The sequence below is a fragment of the Vipera ursinii genome (assembly GCF_947247035.1).
Source record: "Vipera ursinii genome assembly, chromosome: 2".
Taxonomy (NCBI): domain Eukaryota; kingdom Metazoa; phylum Chordata; class Lepidosauria; order Squamata; family Viperidae; genus Vipera; species Vipera ursinii.
In genome coordinates, this window is record NC_139513.1 from 199,406,841 (window position 1) to 199,428,076 (window position 21,236).

The following is a 21,236-nucleotide window of genomic DNA, read 5'->3' on the forward strand; positions in this document are numbered from 1 at the left end:
GAAACAGTGGAGGAGGGCAGCCCCAGGAAGGCACAGCAGGTGGAAAATCATGCATGCCTTTCATTATTTTTTGTGATGATGAGGGAATTGTAGGAAAAAGAGAGGGCTGGCGAGCTCAAGGCTTGCAAGAGGGAAGAGCTGTGCGATTGGAGGGCTGGAGAGAAGCCGAGCAGGCAAACTTAAACAATGAAAGCAGAGTCCGCCTCGGCTCGCCCTTTCCGCCGCTTAAGCCCCGCGGTGTCCACACCCGAAACGCGATGGTGAGCAGCCCGCACTTCATTTCCTACTTCTTTACCTCAGAAAACCCAGAAAGATGGCGCTTACCGTCTTTGCGGCTGTGGCGGCAGGAGCAGCACCGCCTGCCTGCTGAGCAGAAGCAACAGGAAGGCGGCGGCGGTGACTGTTGGGGCAGCCTAGTGCCCGGCAGGCAGTACTCGGCAAGCGGGCATGGGCGATGCGCTGGCAGCTCCCGCCCCTCCAAGTAACAGATGGTCCTGCCTGGACACACCACTGCTCCTGCCATCAGAGCCTCCAAAGACAGCGAGCGCAGCGGCTACCACACCGGGCCTGGAGCACCTCCAGCATCTCTCGGTGAGCGCACTAGGCCACCCCAACAGCAGCAGCCGCCGGAGCGATTGCCTGGCCCTTGGGGCCTGCTGCTGCCATGGGGGCCGGCACGTAATTTATTTCTGTGGGGGAGGTGGAGGCTGACGGAGATGCGGCGGACCTCCAACGTCTCTCTTGCCGCCGCCTCCACCGCTACTGTCGTCGGCTTCTGCTATGGCCAAAGCACCTCCATCGTCTCTCGGTGAGCGCACTAGGCTGCTGCAACAGCAGCGGCCAGCGCTGCCACTTTCCTGTTGCTTCCACCCAGCAGGCAAGCAGTGCTGCCACAGCCGCCAAAGACGGCGAGCGCAGTGGCTACCACGCCGGGCCTGGAGTGCTTCCAGCATCTCCCGGCAAGCGCACTAGGCCGCCCCAACAGCAGCCACCACCGCCAGACCGATTGCCCAGCACTTGGGGCCCACTGCTGCCATGGGGGCTGGCACGGGAATTTGTTTCTGCGGGGGAGGCGGAGGCTGACGGAGGTGCGGCAGACCTCCAGCGTCTCTCTTGCCGCCGCCTCCACCACTACTGTCATCGGCTTCCGCTACGGCCAAATCCGGGTAGCCTCCTCCACCCCAGCAGTGGCATCCGGGGGTTCTCCAGTCTCATCGGAACCAAGCAGCAAGTGGAAAAGCTAGCAGTAGCAGCACTACCAGGAGCGGTTTCAATCATCCCCTTCATTGCCAAGCATCCCCCTGGAAGTAAATGGAGGCCCCGCGGCTGGCTTTTCGAATGAATGAGAGCGAGAGAGAAGCATTTTTGAGCAAAGTGTGAGTGAATGAGAATGTGAAAGAGGCTTTTTAGAGCAAAATGTCAATGAATGAGAGAGCGAGAGAGAAGCTTTTGCAAACAAAACGTGAGTGAATGAGAGCGGAGGGGGCAGGGCAGGTGCATGTCTCGCCTTAGGCTCCACTCTTCAGTCAAACCCTCTGTTCTGTGAATGCGCATGCGCACACATTTTTTGCGGCTCCCAGGGGTTTTTTTGTGACGGAACCGGTTCTGAGTGGCTCTTTCGCTGTTTCAGGTTGCTGACCCCTGCACTAGGCCTTTGAGTGATATACTGGGTATCATAATATAGATATTTGAACTCTACATTAATTCAATCCCGTTAATATGGTTATTTCCTTTTCTTTTACATTACACATTACAATTCAGCAACAGATCTGTGAAAAGCCATGGAAATTAGGTGCATGTCTTTGGGAAAATCGCACCCATTTCAGAGCTTCCTGGTTGTGTTCTCCTATGTAGACAAATTTGGGGTCCTATTGTGGAATAAATGGGTGGCACGGTGGCTCAGCAGTTAAGAGGCTGGGCTTGTCAACTGGAAAGCAAGCAGCCCAGGTGTGAGATCCAAGCTCCATGTGACAGGATGAGCTCCCATCCTCGCCCCAGCTCTTGCCAACCTAGCAGTTTGAGAGCATGAAAATGCAAGTAGATAAATAGGTACCATTTTGGTGGGAAGGTAACATCGTTCCATGATGATCGTTCCATCATGCTGGTCACATGACTGGAAATGTCTTCGGATACTATTGGCTCGATGGCCTTGAAAAGGAGATGAGCACCACTCCCAAAAGTCAGCAACAAATTTGTTGTTGTTGTTGTTAGCTGCGAAGTTGTGTCCGACCCATCGCGACCCTATGGACAACATTCCTCCAGGCCTTCCTGTCTTCTACCATCTTCTGGAGTCCATTTAAGCTCACGCCTACTGCTTCAGTGACTCCATCCAGCCACCTCATTCTCTGTCGTCCCCTTCTTCTATTGCCCTCGATCTTTCCCAGCATTAGGCTCTTCTCCAGTGAGTCCTTCCTTCTCATTAGGTGGCCAAAGTATTTGAGTTTTAGCTTCAGGATCTGGCCTTCTAAAGAGCAGTCAGGATTGATCTCCTCTAGGACTGACCGGTTTGATCGCCTTGCAGTCCAAGGGACTCGCAGGAGTCTTCTCCAGTACCATAGTTCAAAGGCCTCAATTCTTTGGCGCTCAGCCTTTCTTATGGTCCAACTTTCACTGCCATACATTGCAACTGGGAAGACCATAGCCTTGACTATACGCACTTTTGTTGACAGGGTGATGTCTCTGCTTTTTAGTGTGCTGTCTAGATTTGCCATGGCTTTCCTCCCCAGGAGCAAGCGTCTTTTAATTTCTTGGCTACAGTCCCCATCTGCAGTGATCTTGGAGCCCAGGAAAATAAAATCTGTCACTACCTCCATTTCTTCCCCATCTATTTACCAGGAATTGAGAGGGCCAGATGCCATGATCTTGGTTTTCTTAATGTTAAGTTTCAACCCAAGTTTTGCACTCTCCTTCTTCACTCGCAACAAGAGGCTCTTTAGTTCTTCTTCACTTTCTGCCATTAGAGTGGTATCATCTGCGTATCTTAGGTTGTTGATATTTCTTCCGGCAATCTTAATTCCAACTTTTGATTCATCTAGCCCTGCCTTTCTCATGATGTGCTCTGCATATAAGTTAAATAGGCAGGGCGACAGTATACAGCCTTGCCGGACTCCTTTCCCAATTTTGAACCAATCAGTGGTTCCGTGTCCAGTTCTCACTGTTGCTTCTTGACCCGCATATAGGTTTCTCAAGAGACAAATAAGATGGTCTGGTACTCCCATCTCTTTAAGAACTTGCCACAGTTTGTTATGATCCACACAATCAAAGGCTTTAGCATAGTCAATGAAGCAGAAGTAGATGTTTTTCTGGAACTCCCTAGCTTTCTCCATGATCCAGCGTATGTTGGCAATTTGATCTCTAGTTCCTCTGCCTCTTCGAAATCCTGCCTGTACTTCTGGTAGTTCTCGATCCACATACTGCTGAAGTCTAGCTTGTAGGATTTTAAGCATGACTTTACTAGCATGAGAAATGAGTGCAATGGTGCAATAGTTTGAACATTCTTTGGCACTGCCTTTCTTTGGAATTGGAATGTAAACTGATCTTTTCCAATCCTGTGGCCACTGTTGAGTTTTCCAAATTTGCTGGCAAATTGAGTGTAGCACTTTTACTGCACTGTCTTTTAAGATTTTGAATAGCTCAGCTGGAATACTGTCACCTCCACTAGCTTTGTTGTTGCTCAGCTTTTCTAAGGCCCACTTCACCTCACATTCTAGGATGTCTGGCTCGAGGTCAGTGACCACCTCATTGTGATTATCTGGGACGTTAAGCTCATTCTTGTATAGTTCTTCTGTGTAATTTTGCCACCTCTTCTTAATCTCTTCTGCCTCTGTTAGGTCCCTGCCATTTTGGTCCTTTATCATGCCCATTTTTGCGTTAAACGTTCCCTTCATCTCTCCAATTTTCTTGAAAAGATCTCTGGTCCTCCCTATTCTATTGTTTTCTTCTATTTCTTTGCACTGTTCATTTAAGAAGGCATTCTTATCTCTTCTAGCTATTCTCTGGAATTCTGCATTCAATTGGGCATATCTATGTTTTTCTCCCTTGCCTTTCGCTTCCCTCCTTTCCTCAGCTATTTGCAAAGCTTCCTCAGACAGCCATTTTGCTTTCTTGCATTTCTTTTTCTTTGGGATGGTTTTGGTTGCTACCTGTTGTACAATGTCGCGAACCTCTGTCCATAGTTCTTCAGGCACTCTGTCTATCAGATCTAATTCCTTAAATCTATTTGTCACCTCTACTGTATATTCAACAGGGATATGATTTAATTCATACCTGAGTGGCCTAGTGCTTTTCCCTACTTTCTTCAGTTTAAGCCTAAACTTTGCAAGGAGAAGCTCATGGTCTGAGCCACAGTCAGCTCCTGGTCTTGTTTTTACCGACTGTATAGAGCTTCTCCATCTTTGGCTGCAGAGCATATAGTCAATCTGATTTCTGTGTTGACTGTCTGGTGATGTCCATGTGTAGAGCCGTCTCTTGGGTTGTTGGAAAAGAGTGTTTGCTATGACCATCGTATTCTCTTGACAAAATTCTATCAGCCTGTGCCCTGCTTCATTTTGTACTCCAAGGCCAAACTTGCCTGTTATTCCAGTTATCTTTTGGCTTCCTACTTTAGCATTCCAATCCCCCATGATGATAAGGACATCATTTTTTGGTGTTATTTCTATAAGGTGCTGTAGGGCTTCATAGAACCGGTCAATTTCATCCTCTTCAGCACTGGTGGTTGGGGCATAGACTTGGACTACTGTGATATTGAATGGTTTGCCTTGGATTCGAACTGAGATCATTCTGTCATTTTGAGGATTGTATCCCAGTATTGATTTTCCTACTCTTTTATTGACTATGAAGGCTACTCCATTTCTTCTGAGGGATTCTTGCCCGCAGTAGTATACCTGATGGTCATCTGAATTAAATTCACCCATTCCTGTCTATTTTAGTTCGCTGATACCTAAGATGTCGATGTTCAGTCTTGTCATCTCTTGTTTGACCACGTCCAGCTTTCCTTGATTCATGGATCTTACATTCCAGGTTCCTATGGAGAAAAAATCTTTACAGCATCGGACTTTCCTTTCACCACCAGACATATCCACAGCTGAGCGTCCTTTCGGCTTTGGCCCAGTCGCTTCATTCTTTCTGGCGCTACTAGTACTAGCCCTCTGCTCTTCCCCAGTAGCATATTGGACGCCTTCCGACCTGAGGGGTTCATCTTCCAGCGTCATATCGTTTTGCCTTTTGGTACTGTCCATAGGGTTTTCATGGCAAAGATACTGGAGTGGGTTGCCATTTCCTTCTCCAGTGGATCACGTTTTGTCAGAACTCTCTTCTATGACCTTTCTGTCTTGGGTGGCCCTGCACGGCATAGCTCATAGCTTCATTGAATTACGCAAGCCCCTTCGCCACGACAAGGCAGTAATCCATGAAGGGGCAGCAACAAATAGCGGAGTAAAATTCACTGGGACTCTCCCCCGCCCCACTGCCCTTTGTGGAATAAATTATGTGTAAATCTGTTGTATCCCAGATTGATCATCCATCTATGTCTCTTAAAGGCAAAATCTGCTAGCATAGAATTATTTGGCCCAAGAGTCATTCACCTGAGACTTTGCTCAGAGCTTAATAAATGAGTTTAATACATTAACTCTTAAGTTTAATTTCCAGAGAGGTATGGATTGAAACATGTTTCAAAGTGGAATTTTGAGACCTGGAATGAACCAGATCACCATGACTTTGACAATGTATCAATGACTGTAAATGGTAAGCTGTTTTAAATGCCTTTTTTTAAAAAAAAATGTTAATAATATGGAAAGAATTCCAAGCAGACGTTAGATGCAAGCAAGGAAAACGTTGCTCATTTTAGATCTTGTAAAGCTCAGATCAAATAGATAAATATCAAATAGATAATTGATTTTGCCATCAAAACTCTTCCAAAACTAAGTTATTGTGCCTAGTTTAGCAGACAGGAATGTTATTTAGTCTTTTATAACAGCGGAAATATTGGGCTCAATTGTGGTCATAAATCAGGGACTACCTGTAACATCAAGAGGAGCCATCGCAAGCATTCTCATGGACTTGCCAAAGGAAGGGACATAGCAGTATGAGTGGCTGTTGGGAGTTCCCTCTTGTTATTTTATTCTCTCCCCTATCAGAGTTTGGGTGCTCCCATAGCTGTTTCGGGATCATAAGTCAAGGGAAGTAATGTAGCCAGAAGGGAAGATCATTGGAGTGACAGTGAGAACTGTAGAGTTTCTTTCATTGCGAAAGGGTATCTTATGCATTTACGTATAATGATATTGTCACAAGGGGCTTGATCGTATTTGGTTGCGCCCAGAATTTCAATGAGAAATCTGTTTGTCTTATGCAAAACAGTTTGCATTGCATTTGTTTCTAAATTATATACGTACAAATTTGACGCATCCCGGTCTTTATGGGCTCATAATGAGGACCCAGATTGTTGGAGGCAATTAAGCTGACTTTGTAATAATGCCGCTTGGGGGTGTGTGAAAGCCCTAATAAGCAGGCATATACATAGAATGAAGGCTACTGCTAAGCTTGTAAGCCGCCCTGAGTCTTCGGAGAAGGGTGGGATATAAATGGAATTAAAATAAATAAATAAAATAACCCACAGGAATTCTGTCACTGCTGCTGAATAATTGTCCTGCACTCAGGCCCGTTCTTCCAAATATTTGAGAGGTGTGTGTGTGTATAATTCTAGCAGACATATGCTGTAACTCGTGGGGTGAAGCGGACTTCTCGTGCTTAAGCCTGAACCACAATACAGGTAGTCCTTGACTTACAACATTTCATTTAGTAATCATTTGAAGTTACAACGGCACTGGGGAAAAAAGTGACTTATGACCATTTTTCACCCTTATGACCGTTGCGGCATCCCTGGGGGTCATGTGATTTACATTCGGATGCTTGAGAACTGATTCACATTTATGACGGTTACAGGGTCCCAGGATCATAGGATCCTCTTTTGCAATCTTCTGACAGGCAAAGTCAACAGGGAAGCCAGATCCACTGAACAGCCATGCTACTAACTTAACAACCGCAGCAATTCACTTAGCAGCTGTGGCGAGAAAAGTCGTAAAATGGGGCAAAGGACAAATTTCTCACTTAGCAACATATACATTCTGGGCTCAGTTGTGGTCGTAAGTCAAGGACTACCTGTAAAGCTGCCCTTCCCTCGGCTGCTCCTTTGTAGCTTTATAAAAAGGAAATTATCCTTGAATTTATATATTGAAGACCATGCCTGTACAAGAACCCGCAGGGTGCTTTAAAACATGATAAGACTGTATTTTATTGGCAGTCACAATCAAATCTATAGTCGCAAGTTCCATAGCCACAAAGAAGACACACAAGTTCAGGCAAGTGTTACATTTCTGAATCAGCTATTGTTAATACAGAAATGCTCTGAAATATGCCCTGCTTTGTTAGATTTCAGCCTAGTGCAGGGGTAGGCAACCTTAACTCTTTTATGACTTATGGACTTCAACTCCCAGAATTCCTGAGCCAGCCATGCTGAGTGGAAAGGGAGAGGTTTCCATGCTGAGCCATGCTGGCTCAGGAATTCTGGGAGTTGAAGTCCACGAGTCATAAAAGAGCCAAGGTTGCCTACCCCTGGCCTAGCGCATTCTGAAGAGCGAGATAGTTTCCTGTTCCACTGATAAGATAGTGTATTGATATCAAACGCTGAGTCTTTCACAACTCTTCCACCTTACATCCAGGATTTCTCAACTACTACGATGCTTGTTCTGAAGGATTAAGGGAAGCCAGTTGTCAGCTAAAATTGGGAGGCCCCGGAGATTCCTTTCATCCATTGCCCAAGTCTCCAATTTGCTGGAACCTCCTCAGTCATTGCTACAACGGCACAAATTTTTTCACCGGAGAGACAGGAATCCGGCTAGACTACATCGCCATGCATAAAAAGGTCAGCTCGTTGTTTGTTTGTTTTTTAATGGCTGAGAACTTGAAAAGTTCCCGATCTAAGTTAAACGTTCTCGTTTATTTATTTTTATCCGATCAAAAAAAAAATACAGACAAGGTGGAAAATATTGGATTGAATAAAAAAGGGGCTGTTACCTCTTGCAGAGAATTATATGGCATGTTCAAAGTGCCACTGTGTATATTACCTTGTTGGCTTATTTATCTCTGACGCTTTGGTTTCTTCTACTAAACCTGGAAACTACAGGTAGTCCAGAATGCAGCAGTGGTGGCCATGTTGGGCATGCCTCATTAAGCCTGCGTGCCCCCCCCCCCCCAAAATTGCTTCATGAGCTGCTCAGGTTAACAATGAACTTCCTGGTGCAATTTAAGGTGCTTGGTTATCACCTTTATTTGAGGGATCACCTGTCTCCAATTGTTTCTGCCAATCTGGTGTGATGAAGCAGAATGGATTCTCTCTTGGTCCCATTGATTAAGCAGTGTCACTTAGTGGGATTTGGGGAGAACGATAACATTCCAGAGATCTGGGTGGCTTCCATCCTTCAGAAAGCTATTGAAGACCTGGCTTTTCTCCCAAACTTTGGGCAAAGTTGAGTCTGTGTCCTTGGTGGGTGAGTTTTTCTTGCTTATATGTTGCTTTTGGGGCTATTTATTTGGAGGGGGGGGAATATGTTTTTGTATTTTATATTTTGAATTTTTAGCTGCCCAGAGTTATTGAGAGTTGGATGAACTCTACCAGGGGTCTGCAACCTTGACAACTTTTAAGACTTGTGGACTTCAGCTCCCAGAATTCCTCAGCCAGCTGTGCTATGCTGGCTGCGGAATTCTGGGAGCTGAAGTCCACAAGTGTTAAAAGTTGTCAAGGTTGCAGACCCCTGAACTATACAATGTGAGGGTAAAGGTTCGTTCTCCAAGCTTGTGGGTTGGTTTCTGAATGTTTCGTTACCAGCCTAGGTAACATCTTCAGCAGAGCTTAGGGAATGTCAGGGTCAGTATTTTGTTTATAAGGGCTTCGGTGTGTGGGTGTGTCAAGTAAGGGTCTGTGGTGGGTCTTGTGGTGGGTCAGGTGTGAGTCATCAGTTGGTCAATATAATCTACAAAATCAACTGTAACCATTGCAACTAACTCTACCTGGGACAAACATCACGTCAATTAAAAAGTGGGATCCACAAACACCGGCTAGCAGTCAAACACCACAATCCCAAATCCTTAATCTCCACCCACACTGACACCAAACAGCAGCCGTTCGATTGAAGCAACACAAAAATCATCGGCCATGCTGCCACCCGCCACGCTCGTGAAGCCTGGCCCTCCACAAGCAATTCCATCAACAGACACAATAACCTACAACTAGCCTACGAACCCCTCACAATCCAGATCAACCGCACAGCCAATCAGAGACAGCAACGACCCTCAACCAACCCACGCAAGCCCCCCCACCAGCAGTTCACCTCCCAATGACCCTGATCTGATGTAACCTCCCCGTCACAAGACCCAACACAAGCCTCTCACTCAGGACTCACACCTGACCCATCACAAGACCCTCACAAGACCCACACCCACCCCTGAAGCCCTTATAAACAGAAGAACACAAACACTGGCATCCCCTAAGCTCTGCTGAAGATGTTACCTAGCCTGGTAACGAAACATTCAGAAGCCAACCCACAAGCTCGGAGAAATGAACCTTCACCCTCATCCTACACCTGAGCTACAGATATTTGCCACTATGGCATACGCTGTATAAATAAATAAAATAAAACTTCAAGTAGAAATACTCCCAGCAGAGCTCATTGATCAGGACGGACAGCTTAGTACAAACAAGGGCTTTAGCGAGCCACAGAATCACAGGTAGAGTAAGAATAAAATAGAAGCCATTTATCTATTTGTATCCCAGCTTTGTGCATTTTTACAAATAACTCAAGGGAGCAAATATGCCCAGTACACTTTTTCTCCTCCTATTTTCTCTACAACAACAACCCTGTGAGGTAGGTTGGGCCGAGAAAGAGCAACTGGCTTAAAGTCACCCAGCTAGCTTTCATGGCTAAGGTAAGACATGAACTCACAGTTTCTGGCTTTCTGGTCTGGTGCCTTAACCATTAGGCCAAACTAGCTGTCAGAGACCAAACTGGCTTTTGGAGCCTAATATTAATTCATGTTACAAGCTTAATATTATTTACGTCTGTAGAAATGTAGTTGGATTTGTTACTCTCCTATCATTATTTAATAGTATTCCTCTTTAAATGGCATATTTAAAAAAAATCTTAATTTGGTGATAGACTTTGGAACTTCTGAGGACCCCATTCAAAAAGAGAGAGATTCCCTGGCCTCATTTTGACAAAACAGTATAAGAATAGGAGAACAGGTGTGCGGTTACTAGATAATAACAGTCATCACAATGCTTCTGATCCCCAGGGGGCTGGGAGTTCTCTTCATATCTTGGAACAGGAAACTGAGGCCATGGGGCAGATCCAGAAGATGTTCCCCAATTTTGCCTCGGTCCCTGTATACAATGATGAGGCTGATCCTCTGGTAGGATGGTCGATTCCCCAGCAGTGGAGAGCTGATGTGACCTATGCAGCTATGGTGGTAAAGGTAAGGTTGATGCTGGTAAAAGTAGAAGTTTTTGTTGGGGATTTTTTATTGGATAATGGGGAATCAAAAAGTAAACAGAGGCTCGTCTAGATTATCTTGCTCAATGTGCTCTGCTCGCTCTGACAAACATTCAGGCTGTCAGGGTTAGGACAGGGTGCTAAGCATTTAGACTTCAATCTTCTAGACCAGAAAGGGACCTGCTCCAGTTTGAAGTCCTTGGAGCATTTGGAAGTTGTTAAATACTCTTATGATCTCAAATCATAAACCAAGTCCTTCTTAGACTTGACCGGCATTGCTTCCCAACTGACTTAATACTGCCTGCCGACATAACGTATTTGTTATGTTGCAGGAGCCAACATCATGCATTCCCTGTTACTTCTGGGTTTCAAGACCACGCTGTGACTAAGCACTTCCGCTCAGAAGAACTGGAAGTAAATACAGGGGGTCCTCGACTTACGACCCCAATTGAGCCCGTCGTTTCTGTTCTTAAGGGAGACATTTGTTAAGTGAGTTTTGCCCCCATTTTACGATCTTGCTTGGCACGGTTGAATGAATCACTGCAGTTGTTAAGTTAGTAGCACGGTTGTTAAGTAAATCGGGCCTCCCCGTTGACTTTGCTCGTCAGAAGGTCGCAAAAGGTGATTGTGTGACCCCGGGACAGACCAACCGTCATAAACATGTCAGCTGTCAAGCGTCTGAATTTTGATCACACGATCCTGGGGATGCTGCAGCAGTCGTAAGTGTGAAAAACGGTCACGAGTCACTCCTTTCAGTGCCGTTGTAACTTCGAACGGTCACTAAACGAGCTGTTGCAAGTTGAGGACTCCCTGCAATTGTTTCTCACCTGTTTTCAGTTTAGAAAGCTTTATTTAAAGAATTCCTGCTTAGGCCCGAACGGAAGTACTCTCCCTGCAAATGTCCATGAATGTTATGATCCGCTATGTTCCCTTTGCACCCATGAATTATTCAGAAATACTAAGCCATGCAGGCATACCCGAATTGATTTCCTCTGCTTCTGCCTAAAGAATTGGACTGAAGCTGGGCAGGTGCTAAACTGGAACTGGCCTGACGAACGTGGTTTTAGCTTTGTCTGTTGTTTTATAGACTTTGCAATATCTCACAGGCAGGACTTGTGCATCACCTAATGGAGGGAAACTGCATCTGCACCTTGCAATTTTTGTAATCGTAAACACGCTGTAAAAGGAGTGTCTGCCCGCTCTTTTACAATTTAAAATACACTTTGGGGTAGAGCGGGTGTACGTCCAGCAAGTCTGTCATCTTGGCTTCGCCATAGTGCTACATTCCTTTTTGCCATTTAATCCGACAATTTTCAATCGGTGAATACTGCTTGATTTTAGGCTACTAAACACAAATCCATCCATCATAGCTTATAGCTTGGTCAACAGTGGGAGAATCATCACTGTAGATTTTGAGGCAAGACGAGATGAAACCTGGATGATCTCCTGGATGGAATTAGTGAATTTATTTCATTTGCTTCGGTCATTTGCACACACTTTCCATCCAAGACTCAAAGCAACTTGCAATTCAGTCATATCATAAAAACCATAAGAGCAATCAAACAGTATCCCAAAATATATGATATCATAAGTTTACACTATCTTAAATAAGGTATTTCAACAATTAACTAGGCATTTGTGTACAAATGTGGGATGGGAATCGCCCATCAGCATGTTGACCATTGTTTTCTGTTTAATATAGTCGATGGCCTCAAAACAGCCAGCTGATGTCTCAGATGAACTCTTAGTTAAAAAAGGGAAAGATAGAAGAGGGTTTGTCCCCACTTCACACACATTGGTTGTATACCTCAAATCTTTTTTTATTTTGTATACAGTAGTTCTCAGCTTACGACCACAATTGAGCCCAAAATTTGTGTTGCTAAGCCAGACAGTTGTTATGTGTATTTTTCCTCATTTACAACCTTTCTTGTCCCGGTTGTTCAATGAATCACTGCAGTTGTTAATTTAGTAATGCAGTTGTTAAGCGAATCTGGCTTCCCCATTGGCTTTGCTTGTCGGAAGGTTGCAAAAGGGGATCACATGCCCCCCACCCCCGGCACACTGCAACTGTCATAAATACGTGCCAGTTTCCAAGTGTCCCAATTTTGATCACGTGACAATGGCGGAAACTGCAGTGGTCGTTAAGTGTAAAAAACGGTCGTAAGTCATTTTTTCGGTGCCATTGTAATTTCGAATAATCACTAGACCAGTGGTTGTAAGTCAAGGACTACCTGTGTTTGGGTAAGAAGTAGAAGCTGGAGGACTAAAAAATAAAGGTCATCCTTTTAAAGGGGGAGAGGGATATACATAGAATGAAGGCTACTGCTAAGCTTGTAAGCCGCCCTGAGTCTTCGGAGAAGGGCGGGATATAAATGGAATTAAAATAAAAATAAAATAAAAATAAATCCTCTTCCCCCCCTTTTTTTTTACAGTGGTAGATCTTTTTAACTACTGAGAATTAAGTATAAAATAAAATGCTTATTTGATGAAGTGTCTCTGCCCCTACGTGTGAGTTTTATTATCTGAAGGCTAACTTTTGCAGTTGGAGAATGAGTGTCTGGTTGACAAGTTTCTCCTACGTTAGCTATTGAAAGATCATCTTAAGAAGTCTCTATTAACTTCTGACTGGTCCAAAAGACCAGCAGCTGTTCCCTTAAGCAATACCGTAGAGCAGTATTTCTCAACCCTGGCTACTTTAAAACATGTGGACTTCAACTCCCAGAATCCTTAAGACGTGTGGACTTCAATTCCCAGAATTCCTCAGCCAGCAGATGCTGGAAGTTGAAGTCCATAGGTCTTAAACGTAGCCAAGGTTGAGAAAACAATGCCCTAGTGGTATTTTCCATATGTTTCCCTGAGGAGAGAAGAGATTTGGGTTTTCAAAAAAGAAAATTCCTGTAGGTTTATTGTCTGTATCGTTGTTGTATAATGAAAAGCAATATCTGCCTTCCTTAAATAATTAGATGAATGTTTAGGACAGGGGTAGGCAACCTTGGCTCCTTTATGACTCGTGGACTTCAACTCCCAGAAATCCTGAGCCAGCCATGCTGAGGGGAAAGGGAGAGGTTTCCAAGCTGAGCCATGCTGGCTCAGGAATTCTGGGAGTTGAAGTCCTTGAGTCATAAAAGAGCCAAGGTTGCCTACCCTGCACTAGAGGAGGACATTAAAGTTATTTACAGGGTTACTTCTTTAGGAACTAAACTTTTAGAATCTAAAACAGCTAATTCAAAAAAGCCAACAGGAAAGAACCTCACATTTTTCATCTGCTTCTGTCTTTTGGAAGGTAAAATTAGATAACAAAATAATTAATTGCTTATGTTAACATCTCTGACTTCAACTCCCAGAAATCCTGAGCCAGCTATGCTGAGGGGAAAGGGAGAGGTTTCTAAGCTGAGCTATGCTGTCTCAGGAATTCTGGGAGTTGAAGTCCACGAATCATGAAAGAGGCAAGGTTGCTTACCCCTGGTTTAGGGTATCGGAATTATTCTGCACCCTGCTTATATTCCTTGCTTCTCTGTGTGCCATTAGGACAGAAGTAGATTTTAGTGCTGGTCAGATAGCTCTTGGAGCCATTTCATTAACAGGAGATGTGCCTGGCATTGCTGCTGATTTTGACCACCAAGAGTCACTCCATACTTTTTAGTCATGGTTTCGCAGTGGGGAGGGAGAGCTAAGCAGTAAGATTTTCAAACCAACCTGTCATTATTAACATAAGAGAGTTTACACATACTGCTGAGATGTATTGCCCCCAAAGTGAAATAGATACATGCCATTATTCAGATTTTATTGCTAGTCTGAATGTATGAGATGGAGAGAGGTTATGAAAATATTTTTGACTTGAGTTGGAAACCAGGTTGTAACCAATCCTTTTTCTATATATATTTAGGAATAACAGGATTTCTTTCAACAATTTAGTCACCAGTTCTATAAAATCCTCTACTTTCTCACTCCTTGCATTTGATCAATTTATCCTCACGTTTTAAAACAGGGGTGTCAAACTGCCAGCCCACGGGCCGGTTGCATCATGTGGAGGCCCGCCCACCCCCGCTCCGGCAAATGCAAGAGAAGTTGTGATATGTCGCAACACGTCACGTGACGTGGCAAGTTTGACACCCGTGCTTTAAAAGATCAAGGAATGACAGAAAGAAGGAGAAAGAGTCAAATGTAATTTGCATCTTTTTCCAAATTCACTTTTCAGCATGGATTTCAAGCAATTGACGTCAGCTTCTGAATGTTGGGAAGGAATGGTATTACCTGACAGAAAGTCCAGAATTTGTATTCACTGAACTTTAGTTGAATGCCATGCAGTATGAATTGGAGACAAAGATAGTTTTTCCCCCTCCCGTGCCATCACTCTGCTGAACACTTAATTCCCACAGCACTGTCTTGTTTCTCATCTTTTCTTGTCTTTTCGTCTTTCCTACTATCTTCTCCTATTGTTGTTTGTAACTTATGATTAATGATTGTAACTATGATTTATGATTTATGACCCATCACTTTCTATTTATATGTATACTGTGAGCTTATGCATCAGAGACAAATTCCTTGTGTGTCCAATCACACTTGGCCAATAAAAAATATTCTGTTCTGTTCTGTCCTGTGCTGTTCTATATTTCTATTCTATTCTATATTCTATTCTGTTCTGTTCTATTCTTGTTCTGTTCTATATTCCTGTTCTAATCTGTTCTATTCGTATTCCTATTCTATTCTATTCCTATGAGTTGCCTACTCTTCAGTTTTTCACTGAAGACCAAGGAATGTTTATTTCACACACACACACACACACACACACACAAACACACACACACACACACACAAACCTTCCATAAATTAATAGGGCTAGAAATAGTGTGAATTGTCTTTCTCTGGCCTCATTCAGTTTAACATGAACACCTTTTGTGATTTTAAATGCAGTTTTATACAACTCCTTTCTGCACAACTCAGTGTTCTTGAGAGCTAATCTGCTTTTTTGTGCGCATTTTGGCGTGGAACATTAATCCTTCTACATCTGATTAGTTATGCTGTCGCAATCCTCCTCTTAAATTCCTAATTTTAGCTGGCTAGGGAATTAGGTCAATTTAAGCTATTGGAAAGGCTTACTTAGTAGACCCTGATGCTAACATGTTACAGTACTTTTCTTGTTTTCAAATTGTCACAGTGATCCTGGGTTTAATTTCTTCTACAGGCAGAGAAAATTTACAGTGCAGTCATCTGTTTGGAATTAGAAATGAGGCAGAAAAAAATGAAAGCTGTACAGTAATCCCAATACGAAATATCTGTATTCAGCTATGTATACTGTATGCTTTTTAAGGAAGACTGCAAAAGTATCAAAGAGGATTTTTGACCCAGCATACAGCTGAAAAGTTCGGTTTTTCTTTTAACTGGCTGAAACCTGGTTTTTCCCCCTTATTGCAGCGTTATACTTGAAAACATATGTCGAATACCTGCTGAATTCCTAGTAGCCAAAAGAAACAAATCATTTACTTATTTAATCAATTTATATACTGTGTCTTATACTAATAAATAACTTTAGAGTTTCAGTGCATTGCACACTGCCGTATTTCTCCGTATTGCAACCCAAAGGAGGCTAAATTCTGTTAAGCATACGCTAAATAGTATTCATACAGAATAAAGCATGCAGATTTTAATATATATGCATTTCATAATCTGAGCTGCTTTGTTGCAAGTTTTTACTGAATACTCATAGCCATGATTTATATACTATATAATTTCATATGGGAGATGCAAATCACCCTTTCCCCAACCTAGTGCCTTCAAATGTTCCTAACCTGCTTGTGGATGATGAAAATTGTTATCCAAATACATTTGAAGCGCAGCAAGTTAGATAGGATTGGTTTAAAATAATGACCTTGTCCTGCAGTGGATTTGCTGTCAAAAATCTTGAAAAGCCACCTGTGAAAATTACTTCTATCACTTGTTACGATATACTTTATTGATTAGTCAATTGACCATATCAAATGTGAGCATCAGCCACAGTAAAATACAGTAAAATGAGATCAAATAGCTATGGTGAGATACAATAGAATAAAATATAGTAGGTAAGATAAAATAAAGTTAAAAGAGTGTAAGGTAAAATAGAAGAAGAATACCTGTTTTATTGAACTAACATAATAACTCACATATTTTCAAATGGTGTTCCTTTACAGGTAATTGCTCAGCATCAAAATCTTCTCATTGCTAAACCCAACAATACCATCAACTACACTTTGTTAAGCAATGACAATGCATTTCTGAGTTACCATCCTTATTACTTCACCCAGAGGACACTTACGGCACGCTTTCAGATGAATAACACAAAGCCCCCCCACATCCAGATGGTGAGGAAGCCGGTGCTGACAGTAATGGGCTTGCTGGCTTTGCTAGGTACAACACCCCTTTCCCCCCCCCACTTCATTTTCACAATTGCTAAATACACTGTCAAATCAATAGTCCAGGCAGTTCAAGGTTAGTAGTTCAATGGTCAAAGCAAATTGGCGACAGATAAGGGTCAATGGAATTCAAGGTGGGCTGGACTTAAATCTCTTGTGGGCATGAAGGGATTCGAGACTGATGATGCGTTTGACCCTCTCCCTCGGGCTCAGCCTGGTCATTTCCTACACACCCTTAAGTATTCCAGGAAATGAAGTATCTGGTATTAAATAAAGAAGGAAGAAATATATTATGTTGACCAGCTGATGTTAATTCAGTTGAACTGGGAAATAAGCCAATCAGTTAAAACTTCATACCTGTCACCACATACTGGTGTGGGGGAAACAATGTAAGTAATAGGAATTTGCCTTCCAACAGCAAATAATTAGTGGTTAAAGCACCAGGCTAGAAACCAGGAGACTGTGAGTTCTAGTCCTGCCTTTGGCACAAAAGCCAGCTGAGTGAACTTAGGCCAGTCATTCCTTCTCGGTCCAACTCACTCCACAGGGTTGTTGTTGTGGGGAAAATTGGAGAGGAAGGAGTAGTGCATATGTTTGCCACCTTGAGTTATTTATAAAAATAATAAAGAGGGGATAAACAAAATCTAAAAATAAAAAATATGGCCCAATCTTAGAAGGACAGCTTTTAACAAACAGAAGAAACAATAACAGCAACTTAGGTGTCTTCAACTAAAGGTTTATCTGTTATTTCAAACTTCAGCTCTTCTTATGCCCACATGGAATTCAAATCTTTTGATGAAATGTTCTGTCACAGAATTACAGTTCATGAGGCCAACTTCTGGAACTAGGGCAACATGCTTTAAATGCTCCTCTGCAAGTTTCTCATGTCAAGCCCTTTTTTTGGTTCAAGGTTTTCTCCCTCTTGTGCAGGAGAAGAGCAAGTTTCTGCCAACATTTCTAGTCACAAATCAGAAGACTTTAATGCCTTGGGAATATTAGCCAGCTTGCATAAACCGTCAGGACTACAATTGTCGGACAGCTGGCAGGCATCAATACTGATCTATTCAAGCAACGATAACAAGACATCCTCAAACATCAGTACTGTGATTCTAAACATAGCCAATTATCCTAAAGACAGAGGTAAAATTTTGCTATGACTTTTTGAAGGGCTATTAACCTGATACCCTCCAGAAATGAGATTTACATTCAAATTGGGAGAAGTAGGCTTCATGCACTGCTAAACAAATCCAAGAGAGGTCTTTTCTCACAGGGCAATGGACAGTTCCTAACAACTACAGCATGACACACACACACTGCCTCATTCTAAAGTGATCACCAACTACTTATTTTTAAATTAGGATTTAGTTTGAATCGTGACGCGGGAGGGTCATTCTTTATGCAATAGGACAGGGGTAAGCAACCTTGGCTCTTTTATGACTCATGGACTTCAACTCCCAGAATTCCTGAGCCAGCTATGCTAGCTCAGGAATTCTGGGAGTTGAAGTCCACATGAGTCACAAAAGAGCCAAGGTTGCCCACCCCTGCAATAGGGGAATCGGTTTGGGGATTTGAATTCAGAAGGCGCTTGGTCAGCAGATGATCCCTGATGGCTTAACTTGAATAGATAATTCACAGAATCTAATTAAGATATGTTAAGTATGCAGAATTGTGTTTTGTGAAACAATTGTACGTTCACTGTTCTGGTTTTTGGGGGTTTTTTTGGTTCTGGTGCTGAGACTGAGACAGACAACTTAATTTAATCTCTTAAATTTAATTTAACTTAATTTAATCTCTTAAATTTCTAACTGTGAGAAAAATTCACTTGGTGAAAAGCTTGTCACCCTTTGGATCGTTCTCGTGAGCAAAGTGTTGCTTTCATTCCCATGGAAAAGAGTTGTTCCCAAGCAGGGTTCAGAAAGAGTCCGAAAACAGTGAATCTGCTTCCCAGGTTTCACCTCAACAACAGCCGGGGTTGGAGTTTCTTGATTGTTGTCCCTCACTCATCAAGTGACATTTGAAGTAAGCCCCCACCTTTTAATTTGCAGGAGAGTGAGAAATGGTGAGCAGCTATTGGGAGTCATAGATATCAACTCAGGGCTTGAAGTATCTACTTTGAGCTTTGGCTGTCGAGCTTTGCCTTCCATCAGAACAACCTTCTGAGGATTGTATCTTAGTCAAGCTCAGCTGGATTTTTTCCCCCTATTCCCTTTCATATTTCAGGATGCAAAACCTTTTCAATTGCTGACAGGATGAAACAGCATCAGCTTGGGTTTTTTAGATTCCCGATGACCTACTTCTCTGTTTCTTTCTAAAGCTACTTTGTCTAAGAGTTCAGGCCCAAAAACCTATCACTTGAATAACAGACTGTGAACCAGAAGACTGTATTTCTAAGCTACCACGTTTGGTTTGAAGTTCAGCTTAAGCCAAACTTTTAAACTATTACATTTTCTTTCTCTTCCCAAAGAACTGGTATACGTAACATACTACATGGATAACAACCTCACCAATCCATATTTGCAGTGGAAGAAAATGAGAATGCCAGACTTTCCTTCTCAGAAGCAATGGGAGCAAATAAGAGATGCTCAGGTAGAGTATCGTGCATTTGAGAAATGGCTCTTTGTGAAATCAAACCCAGTACATGCTTATTTTTTATTTTATTTTAATTCCATTTATATCCCGCCCTTCTCCGAAGACTCAGGGCGGCTTACAAGCTTAGCAGTAGCCTTCATTCTATGTATATGCCTGTTTGTTAGGGCTTTCATACACCCCCCCAAGCGGCATTATTACAAAGTCAGCTTAATTGCCCCCAACAATTTGGGTCCTCATTTTACCTACCTCGGGAGGATGGAAGGCTGAGTCAACCTTGAGCCTGGTGGGATGCAAACCTGCACTAATTGCAGGCAGCTGGTGTTACTTAAGGAGGCATTAGCCCACTGCTCCACCAAGGCTCTTGTTATATTTGAGAGCAAATGTTTCTGAATTCAGTGAGTTTTTTCCCTAAGTACGTTTTGTCACCCTATATCTCTGTCACATGAAAATTTACTTCAAAATAATCACCATTGCGTTGTATACATGTTTATGGTGCAAACCTGAAACTAAAGAGTAAACTCTTTTGTTGATCTACAGACTGTGCTAGAAACCATTTGTTAATTTTGTCTGACTTCATCAAGATGTGTTGGATTTCAACTCCCACAATTTTCAGCCATGGTTGGTGAAAGCTTAGAAAGGAGGGAAGGAAAGAAGGGAGGGAGGGAGGGAGGAAGGAAGGAAGGAAGGAAGGAAGGAAGGAAGGAAGGAAGGAAGGAAGGAAGGAAGGAAGGAAGGAAGGAGGGAAGGAAGGAAAGCATTTTTATTTATTTTTTTTATTTATTTTAATTGCATTTATATCCCGCCCTTCTCCGAAGACTCAGGGCAGCTTACAAGCTTAGCAGTAGCCTTCATTCTATGTATATGCCTGCTTATAATATCTAGGTAATGCCTGCATTAAAATATCTAGGTAAGAATAAACATTAATAAAGCTTTTTTTAATAGCTTTGAGTGATATATTGCTGTTTAAGTGAACAGATGATAGGATAAAATCCTTAAGATTTTAGCTCAATCTTACAAGAAGAAGATCCCTACCATCTCCCATCTAAAAGCCGAGGGAGAAGAGGCATTTTTACTTCTTTCCATCGATTATAAGTTTAACCTTTGCAACAAGGCAAACATATGCAAGGCTTGCATATTTTCTGTATAATGTTGCGTTATACTGGTCCCTTATTTCAAATGGCTTGTCCTCCCTCTTTGCTGAGTGTCAGTACTATTCTGCAAATTAGACCCAGTCCAGCATTCTCTTTTTAACTCCTTGAAGATCTCTGAGAACTCATTAGGCAGAGTGGCTGTATTGTGTATTCAGAGGCAGCCGGCTCTAGTCAAAAGAAGTTCCCATCGACTCCTGATTGTTCAAAACAAACTACCTACTGTAGCCTTGGTTAGGTTCATTTCATGTTTTTCTGGGATAGAACATAAATAAAACGGTCTGTTCTCTCCATAGCATTCATAACAATGAAAGCTTCAGCCACCAGTTTTTCAATGAATCCTAAGCATTAAAGCAGGGGTCTTCAAACTTGGCCCTTTTATGACTTGTGGACTTCAACATGGCTGGCTGAGGAATTCTGGGAGTTGAAGTCCACAAGTCATAAAAGGGCCAGGTTTGAAGACCCCTGCATTAAAGAATAAGCCCCACTGGATACAGGCATATTTACTTCTCAGTGCATTTAGAGTTGCTCTCATTTGTTTGTTTAAAAAGCGCAATACTTCAAATTCT

General features: G+C 42.8%; 1 protein-coding gene across 1 annotated transcript in view; it reads left to right on the top strand.

Annotated features, from left to right (window-relative positions):
* IDUA (alpha-L-iduronidase) overlaps nucleotides 1-21,236 on the top strand; it is a gene marked incomplete at its 5' end in the record, with an annotated part of 55,406 nt that overhangs the window by 24,373 nt on the left and 9,797 nt on the right. Inside the window, 6 exons of the mRNA XM_083353739.1 lie at nucleotides 5,647-5,742; nucleotides 7,716-7,918; nucleotides 10,345-10,524; nucleotides 16,709-16,925; nucleotides 17,861-18,070; nucleotides 19,395-19,516. Of these exons, the coding sequence (XP_083209865.1) occupies nucleotides 5,647-5,742; nucleotides 7,716-7,918; nucleotides 10,345-10,524; nucleotides 16,709-16,925; nucleotides 17,861-18,070; nucleotides 19,395-19,516 (1,028 nt within the window). The remainder of the gene's footprint in view (nucleotides 1-5,646; nucleotides 5,743-7,715; nucleotides 7,919-10,344; nucleotides 10,525-16,708; nucleotides 16,926-17,860; nucleotides 18,071-19,394; nucleotides 19,517-21,236) is intronic.